Source organism: Vigna radiata, chromosome 5 (genome assembly GCF_000741045.1).
Source record: "Vigna radiata var. radiata cultivar VC1973A chromosome 5, Vradiata_ver6, whole genome shotgun sequence".
Lineage (NCBI taxonomy): Eukaryota > Viridiplantae > Streptophyta > Magnoliopsida > Fabales > Fabaceae > Vigna > Vigna radiata.
Window position 1 is genome coordinate 30,775,603 of NC_028355.1, and position 9,420 is coordinate 30,785,022.

At 34.9% G+C, this 9,420-nt stretch overlaps 1 protein-coding gene across 1 annotated transcript; it reads right to left on the reverse strand.

The window, feature by feature from the left end:
* Positions 1–328: 328 nt before the first annotated feature.
* Positions 329–1,618, reverse strand: LOC106760589 (probable purine permease 11). The gene has a single exon (XM_014644009.2). It carries the CDS (start codon positions 1,528–1,530, stop codon positions 364–366), a length of 1,167 nt encoding a protein of 388 aa, XP_014499495.1. The 5' UTR covers positions 1,531–1,618; the 3' UTR covers positions 329–363.
* Positions 1,619–9,420: the final 7,802 nt, after the last annotated feature.

Sequence of the window (9,420 nt, forward strand, 5' to 3'; positions counted from 1 at the left end):
TAGTGAATTAAAGAGATTTGTTGAATTTGTTAATGAATTAAAAAAAATTGTTAAATTTATTAGTTACTAAATTAAAATTAGAGCTTTCTATAATAAACCGTCAACCTTAATTACTAGAATGTCATTCTAATTTTGATTGAAAAATAGTTAAAAATGGTATACAAACAAGTTGAGTGTTTCTAACTTTATTCCGTTAAAGATGATCACTTATAACTTTAGTAAGTGACTTGGTATCGTCCAAATATAGAAAATATATTCCATAACAATTCCTTGATATAGAAAATATATCAAACTTTGAAATTTCAAAAATTCATTTCTTCTTGCCAAAAGCTGTAGTGAAAAACTAAAAATCTTCAACATCTATCAAGAAATGGAGGTTTCTGGGGTAGCAGTATCATGAATTCCTTCTGGTGCTTTGGACTTGGTATCGTCCAAATAATTTTGGTAAATATAAGAACTGAAACCGAAGATTGACAATAACATGGCCACAATCTTAACACCATCGATATGTTCATGGTATAGAAGAACTGCAGCAACAGGAACAAGTGGTAAGTTCAGCATGCTCATAACATTGGAGAAGAAGGAAGACACCAAATAGATCAGCCCCACAACTCCAACAGAACAAATCTGCCAAGCCAAAGCAGTTCCAGCAAGGGTCAGAATGTAAACCTCTCTTCCTGCTTTGAATCTCCTCATTTCATCCCTCAAACCCTGCCATTCTCCACTGGCAAACATTCCGACTATGCAAACACATGAAGCAACAAAAGATGTCCAAATCTGCATGTCTAGGACAACAGAAAATGTTTCCCTCTTCAACACTCTTTCAAATGACACCTGCATCAGGCACAGCAAAAGGGCATAACCAGCTGATGCACCGATAGTGCACGAAATACCAACCATGTGCTTGCTGCTGGTAACATTCATCGTTTCATTCTCTGAGGAGTCAGAATGAACTGCTAGAAGTGAAGCTGATATGGTGAGAAAAACCACTGTGTTAAGTACTAACAAGGTGAGTTTTTGAGCATTGATAAAGAAGGAAAATATGGCATTGAAAGCAAGTTGGGATGCACAGATAAGGGAATAAGTAGATACAGGAAGGTATAGAAGCCCTATTGTGTACATCAAGTTATCTCCAGCTAATAGGGTACCCAAGAGGATGTAAACCATGATGACAGTGTGAGTAGAAGTGTTTATGGTGAGGTCAGTGCTGACAGAAGGGTTTTCTGAGTGAGGGAAGAAGAAAAGTGGAAAGAAAAGGATTGGAAAAGCCACAGATTGTACTAGTGTTGCCATCCATATGCTTTTTCCTCCTTGGTCAAAGTAGAATCTCCCTAGCAAGACTGCACCAGATTGACCCATCAAGAGTATAGCTACGTTGATTACTACTAAAAACCACCATTTCCAACGGCTAAGCAGGAGCAGTGATTGTTCATCTTCATCTGTTGTTGTTGAAACACCTACTGCAATTAATTCTTTTACCTCATCATCTGCAGCAATGTTATGTCCTGCAACACCAGCATTATTCAACATTGTTTGAATTGTCTCAAAGAATGAATTTGATAGTTCTCTTTATATTTTCTAGAGAATATATAGATTGTCATAACAAATAGAACCTTTCTAGCCCTTCCCTTCTGAAAATCTGGATTCAGGGAAATATTTTGCATTTAAAATTGGAAAAATCACGAATTGAAAGAAAAATTAAAGAGGATATTAATATCTTATTATTTAGCACTTTTTTTTTTTTGTTGTCTTGTGTGCACTATGAGCCTAGGAAATTGATAAAGTGGATGAGGAAAGAGTGACCTGGGTGGTAGTGTGAGGAGGGTTCAATTTCTCTATCAGCCATTCAAATGTGTTTGGTGAAAGATGAATCACTAGTGTCTCAACATTAGCTTGGTGTAAAAGAGAACGATCCTCTAAATCTATAAGATAAGACCATAGTTGGAAGAAAGCTTTGGTGCTAATATTTCTATTTAAGTGTTAACTGATCTTCTATGTGCATATACTTTTAAAATGTTTATTATTTTTACTTTAAGCATAGAGAAATCTACCTAGTTTAACAATGGAATCTTGTATTTGGATCTTCCCCTTTAAAGCGGCATGGTGTAAGTTTCCATTTGGAAGGTTTCAAAAGGGAATCTGCCATAGTGTTTTATTTTATTCTCACTGCTTCTCAAAAGCCCTTCTCTTTTATTGATCTAAGTGATACATTATGTGACTTCTGTTATTTGAGTAAGAGTTCATGACACTTTGATACTTGGTGCTTCAACTATGTAAGATTTGTATAGCTTAGGTTTGTATGGTAATCACCCTATAGCTTCTGCCTCAATCTTAGTTGAGAAAAAATGATTTGAGAAGAGGAAAGAAGAAGTTCATAGCTATTTATAATTGTGGTAAAAAAATGCTGTTTCGTAAAGGGTTTATAAGATAGAATCATCACTTTTATTAAATTTGGCATCTTAATATATTTGCTTTACGTAGCTATAGCATGTTTCTAGACAAGAAATTGTTGGTTTGAGAAGGTGGGTTGTTGCAGAAAGTTGGCAAAATTGATGCAGAAAGATGCAGTAATACAGGATTGTATAAGAAAAATCTAGAGCTGTAAAAATGAGTAACTTGACTCGTTCCGGCCCGACTCACCACGGGTTGGTCAATTAATAAGACAATCCTACCTGTCTCACTTATTAGCAAGCTGAAAAAAGGTGTTGCTCCCTCCACCTTCCTAACCCTCTATAAAAAATTTTAATTACAAAAATAGTCTTTTTTTTACTTTTAATCCTATTTATTTACTTTATTTTTAAAGAGACTTGGTAGTGGAAGAATCTGATGCTTTATTGAAAAGGATGTCAAACTTATAAACATTCCTAGAAACTATTTACAGAAACAACAATCCTATATACAAAATAATGGCCTAAAATGAATCCTATAATCATGCTAATTTGATTCTCTTGATTGGCTTTGATTTGTTGGACAAATCTCGCATGACTAGATGCACATTTTCATAATTATTTCCGATATCATTATATAATATATTTTATAATTATGTCTGATATCAATATTGAATTGAAGGATGCCAGATCACCTCATTACCCCCTTAAATGGGTGTACGAAGATCATGAATACCCAACTTGTCAAGGAAGAAATGAAATTGAGCACGTCCAAGAGCTTTAGTGAAAATGTCAACTAATTGTACTCGAGTAGAAACATAGGAGGGTTGAATGATATCCGCAAGAATGTCATTGCGAACAAAGTGACAGTAAACTTCTATATGTTTAGTTCGTCCAAGAAAGACCGGGTTCTTGGCTATGTGAAGCGGAGCTTGGCTATCATAAAGGAGTTGCATAGGTTGCGAATGAGATATCCCAAGACAATGTAAGATGCCTTTTAACCATTTGAGTTCATAGGTAGTAGTGGCCATGGACCGGTACACAGCCTCTGCGAAACAGCGAGAGACTATGTGTTGCTTCTTGGTTTTCCAAGAAACCGGGGAATGACCAAGAAAAACAATCCATCCAATGAGAGAACGTCAAGTTAGAGGGCATGTAGCCCAATCAAAATCACACCATCCAAAGAGAATTAGATTATTGTCTTTGTGTAGTAAAATCCCTTGGCCTGGATTGCCTTTCAGATATCAAACGACACGCAAAGTAAAATTATCAATCAGTTTTAATTTAGCTTAGATTCAACTTGAATCTATTTCTTTGTTGTGCTAATTTTTTCTAGACCAATTCTTAGGTTCCATTTGAGTGTCTACTTGCTTTATAAACCATTTTTAATTGCTTTTTCACCCTTTCGACCTTGAAAGTGTCAAAACCATTTGATAAATATGGTGCAAAATTTGGTGACCATTTGGTGTGAATTTTGTGGTGTTGTGAAGACATTGTGGTGCAATCAAGTTTCAGAAACATTTCCCAACTAAGGTAGCTTCTTAGGAAGTGGAGAGGAAGCAAAATTTGGAACTTAGAGGGGCTATCTAGCAAGTTGAAAAATAAACATTCCAGTAGCTTCAAACACACAAAAAGAGAGCTATTTCATTATGTTTTGAAAAGGCATTAAAAGAAGCTTCAACTGTGTTTCATCCAAGATGATTATAGGTTGTTTTTGCATAATACATACAGATCATGAGACTCTCAAGTATTTCAAAGGGTAAGGAAAAATGAATAAGAGACATGCAAAGTAGGTGGAGTACCTGAAGTAGTTTTCATATGTCATCAAATACAAGAAGGGGAATACTAATGTTGTAGTTGATGCTTTATCTAGGAGGCATGCATTATTAGTTACTTTAGGATCTCAAATATTAGGTTTTGATGATTTAAAGGACCTATATGAAAATGATGAAACATTTGCATCCACTTATGCATCATGTCTTAAGCAGCCTTTTGATGGATTCTATCTTGTTTAGGAGTATCTTTTTAATAAAGGAAAACTTTGCCTCACTCAAGGATCGATTAGGAAGCTTCTTATAATAGAAAGTCAATGAGGACTCATAGGCCATCGTGGAATTGATAAAACTCTTAGTATTTTGAAAAGTAAACTTTATTGGTCACATATGAGAATATATGTTCAAAGACATTGTTCTAGATGCATAACTTGTTTACAAGCTAAGTCTAAGATAATGCCCCATGGACTCTATACACCTCTTCCAATAGCTAGCACCCCTTGGGAGGACATAAGCATAAACTTTGTTTTAGGGCTACCAAGGACTCAAAAAAGCTATGATTCTATTTTTGTGGTAGTAGATCGTTTTAGTAAAATGACTCATTTTATAACCTACCAAAAGATAGATAATGCTACCTACATTTCAAGACTCTTCTTTAAAGAAATAATTAGATTGCATGGCTTACCAAAAACTATAATGTCTGATAGGAATGTTAAGTTCCTTAGCCACTTTTGGAAAACTTTATGGGAAAGACCAGGAACTAAACTCTTGTTTTCTACCACATGTCACTCTCAAACTGATGGGCAAACCGAGTTACTTAACAGATCTCTACCAAAGAACACTCAACTCTCCAAAATCACAAACTTTCGTTACTCATCAACCAAGTCTAATTTACAATGGAAGCAGCCCATTTATCTATATTTGAGGTTAGCTGCGTGAAGCGAACATAAAAGCATGTAATCCTAGATTAAATCCTTACACATGTGCCACTAATTACAGTGTGCAAATATGAAAAGAGGAAAACGTGCGCCATGTTGATGGTGTGACTCTCTTTTAGAATTTTGGATGACTTGCGACTCATGTAACTAATGATTTGTAGTCCACTCAAAAACTGTGTTGAGTGCCTCATAAATCTAGGGCTTCCTCTTTATTCTTTTCTTAATAAAAGATAGACTCATAGCTTTTCACTCTTGATGACTCATGCTTCTAGTAATTATCATGGATGATGGAGGTGCATCATTAGTCAAGAGTGTATCACATAGTTAGATTCAATCACCAAGTCCAAGGTATTGTTTACTTTGGAGTTTGGAAATCTATCACAGTTTTTTTTTAAAGACGTTTTAAATAATTGAAGAGAAAAGAACATTTAATTTTTTTTTAGTTTCGACTATTAAACGATGTGAGATTGTTAACATTAATAAAAAATCCAATCTAATTCATAAATAAGGCATCATTAAAAAAATATTGAAAAAATTATTATTTTATGTTAAAAATTGATAATGTGTTAACTTTACTTTTTTTTCTAGTATATATTGGTTGTCAATTTTTTGTGCATACCAGAAACAGGATTTGAAGGTTTGATGGTTCTTAATTGCTTATTTTGACAAGGATAATGATATTTTAACAACTTTTTGATAACAAAACACATATAATTATTGTATTGATCTGTTTGAATTTATTCTAAAAATATATTTGAAATGGATTAATCATAAAATGACACATGCATTATCAAAAAATTATCCAAAAGAAATTGGTAAAGATATTTTTTTTTTCTATTGACAAAGAGAGGGTCTAAGTCAACTCAGAAGTTAAGGTCATCCAACCGTACGTAGGGTCACGCCATTTATCTTCCAACTAACGTTGCTGCAGTCTACATTTTACACGACAAGTAGCGCATGTGCCAACAACCACTCACGTGCAACAACCAAATTGAAATGATTGTCGCTTCTCTGCTGTACGCCACTTTAGTACACATAACACAACTAATCTAATTTCTATTATACAAAGTAGAAACCCATGAAGAGTTATATATCTTTGTTTTGTTGAGTTACATTTAATTATTATTATTATTATTATTCCTATAATCTTATTTTATTATTTTATACACTAATATATATATATATATATATATATATATATATATATATATATATATATTTGAGTTAATTGTTTCAATTAAAAATATTGTTTATGAAATTTAAATTTAGATTAAAGAGATTTAAACTTTTCGAACGGAGGATGGTGGTAGAAGATTTTGTTAAGTTAGAAATTCTGATTAAATTTTAAATTATGAAAAATCTGAAATTAAATCATGATTAAAATAATAATTATAAAAAAAAATTTTTGATCATGGACCGCATTTGATTAGGTCTCAGTTTTGGGTTTATTGATTCAGAAATCCAATGGTCAACTAGCTAGTATGTGAGAAGTCACATTTGTTCTCTTCTGATTAAGTTACTTAGTCTGAAAATATCATCGACAGACATACGAATGAAAACATAGGAAAACACTAGAGAGAGTGAATAATATATTTGAAATTCTTTTGCAAAGTAGTGTTTAATAAATTGTAAAAGATATATAATTTATATAAGATCAGTTCTCCCTTAATAACTCTTAAGGTAATTTACTAATCTTTAAAAAAATTACATGAGTTTTATTTCAACATGTTTAAAATGAGTATTCTCACCACTCGTGGTTCACTAAGTCAACACCACTACTTTGAGTTTAATCAATCTTGATTTACAAGTATTCTAACCACTTCCTGTCTCAATCATAGACAAGAAATATAGACAACTTAACTCAATTGAGCTAAACATCAAGTGTTTTAATTCTCTTCAGAAGTTACAACACAAACAATATTATGAGTAAGGTACATATTGATAACTCTCAAAGAGAGGATAGAAATAATACAATGAAATTTGAGATATTGCAAAGGTTTTTCTATTTTAGAAAATATTTAGCTTTAGACGATATATGAGCATAGTAAGCTTGTTTGAGCATTCACGGGGTTCACTATATTATCCTTCTTATATTCTCTTCAAGCTTCCATTTATTTATTGCTTTTTTTGAGAGATAACCGTTAGATAGAGAAGTTAACTTCTGATAAAGTAGGAAGCCTTTAGGTGGGAAGTCAGACTCTAGTATACTTTGTAGAGGTACAATTCTTTATCATAGCTGATAACGGTTGATTTAACGCGTTTGTGTGTGTATATTTTTTGAACAAATCAACTCCTTCATAACTTTTACCTTGTTTTATCCTCAAGTTTAGTGTGTTTCCGAGTTTTCTTGTGTTTTATTTAGTATACGCTTGTTTTTACCTCTTATCTCTTTGTTTGAGTGTTTGAAATAAATGAATAGGAAGCAATTTTAGTGGAGGAAAACAAGCAAGAACTCAAGGGAACATGTTTTGGGACCATAAAAGATCAATTTGAAGCAAATACTCATGTTGGAAGCCTTTGGAAGCGCACAAGAGCCTGAATTTTAGAATGTTGTCAAAAATGTCATGCCCGGACACCCTTCTGTGTGCTGCAGCCAAATTTCCACGCCCGGGCGCCCCTGGGGGGCGCTGAGCGCCCTTTTTCTGCAGATTTCACGCCTGGGCGCCCCAGAAGGGCGTTGGGCGCAACTTTCCGCTGATGTGTCCAAATAGGTTATTTAAACATGAGTCTTGCGATTTTTGGGGCATTCTTCACCTAGAGAGATTGGGAGAGGTCCTTGGAGGCTATTTGGGGTGTTGGGAAGATCTTCCACACCTCCTTGGGTCTTCAAGCTTCATCAATGGTGATTTTGTCCCTTTTGGGTTGAGGAAGAAGATGGGTCACAAATTGGAGATGGAGATGCAAAGGAGAAGCGCAAATGGAGCATGGAGCAGCTGCTAAGAACCTTGGGAAAGGCTTTGCATCTTCTCTTTGGTTCCAATTTCTTCCCTATCTCTTCAATTTTGTAGAACCCTAAGTTTTCCACCATGGAGGGCCTTTCCTATTTGTTGAGATTAGTTGTAAAACATGGAATTCTTATGTATTTTGTGATGTTAATGATATATGCTTTTCCAATTTATGTTAGTATTTGATTTCTATGCTTAATGTTTGTTGTGGCTTGATCACCCATGGCATGAATTTTGGTTCTTGATGTATTGAGAAATATGATTGAACCTATAATTGAAATTGAATACTTATTGGATGGAATTGAGATGTCTATGAATGCATGAGAATGAAATGGATGAATTCTAGTCTTGACAAATTGTCAATACACTATGTTAAATTCCTTGCACACCAATTGTTTGATAAAATACCAAAAAGAGTTTCTTGTGTTGTTTTTGTGCACTTTGATGTTTAATTGAGTTATAAAAGGAAGAATTGTCATGTGTTGCACAAGTCCCTTGGGAGAGAACGATATTTATCACTTGCTACGCTGTGACCGGTGCACTTGCCGTTGGTTTTGCACCATTGATGAAGCTTGAAGACCCAAGGAGGAGTGGGAGAGCTTCCCAACACCCCAAATAGCCTCCAAGGACCTCTCCCAATCTCTCTAGGCGAAGAATGAAGTGTAGGAGGAGAAGAATGCCCCAAAAATCGTGAGACCCATGTTTAAATAACCCATTTGGACACATCAGCGGAAAGTCACGCCCAACGCCCCTTCTGAGGTGTCTGGGCGTCAAATTCTGGGTAAAACAGCGAAGCAAAGGGCACTCAGCACCCTTCTGGGGCGCCCAGGCGTGAAATCTGCAAAAAAAGGGCGCTCAGCGCCCCCAGGGGCGCCCGGGCGTGGAAATTTGGCTGCAGCACATAGAAGGGCGCCCATGGGGCGCCCGGGCATGACAGTTTTGACAGCATTCTAAAATTCAGGCTCTTGTGCGCTTCCAAAGGCGTCCAACATGGGTATTTGCTTCAAATTGATCTTTNATTGTCCNAAAACATGTTCCCTTGAGTTCTTGCTTGTTTTCCTCCACTAGAATTGTTTTCTATTCATTTATTTTAATCACTCATACAAAGAGATTAGAGGTAAAGACAAGCATATACTAAATAAAACACAAGAAAACTCGGAAACACACTAAACTTGAGGATAAAACAAGGTAAAAGCTATGAAGGAGTTGATTTGTTCACAAAATATACACACACAAACGTGTTAAATCAACCGTTATCAATAGCCTTTAGAAACACAAAGCTTGTATGATGTGACTGAGCGTAAGGCTTCAAGGAAAACATTTTGATAATGTTCTTCATCTCTCATAATGTCTTTTTCTTGGGTACAATGATTATGAT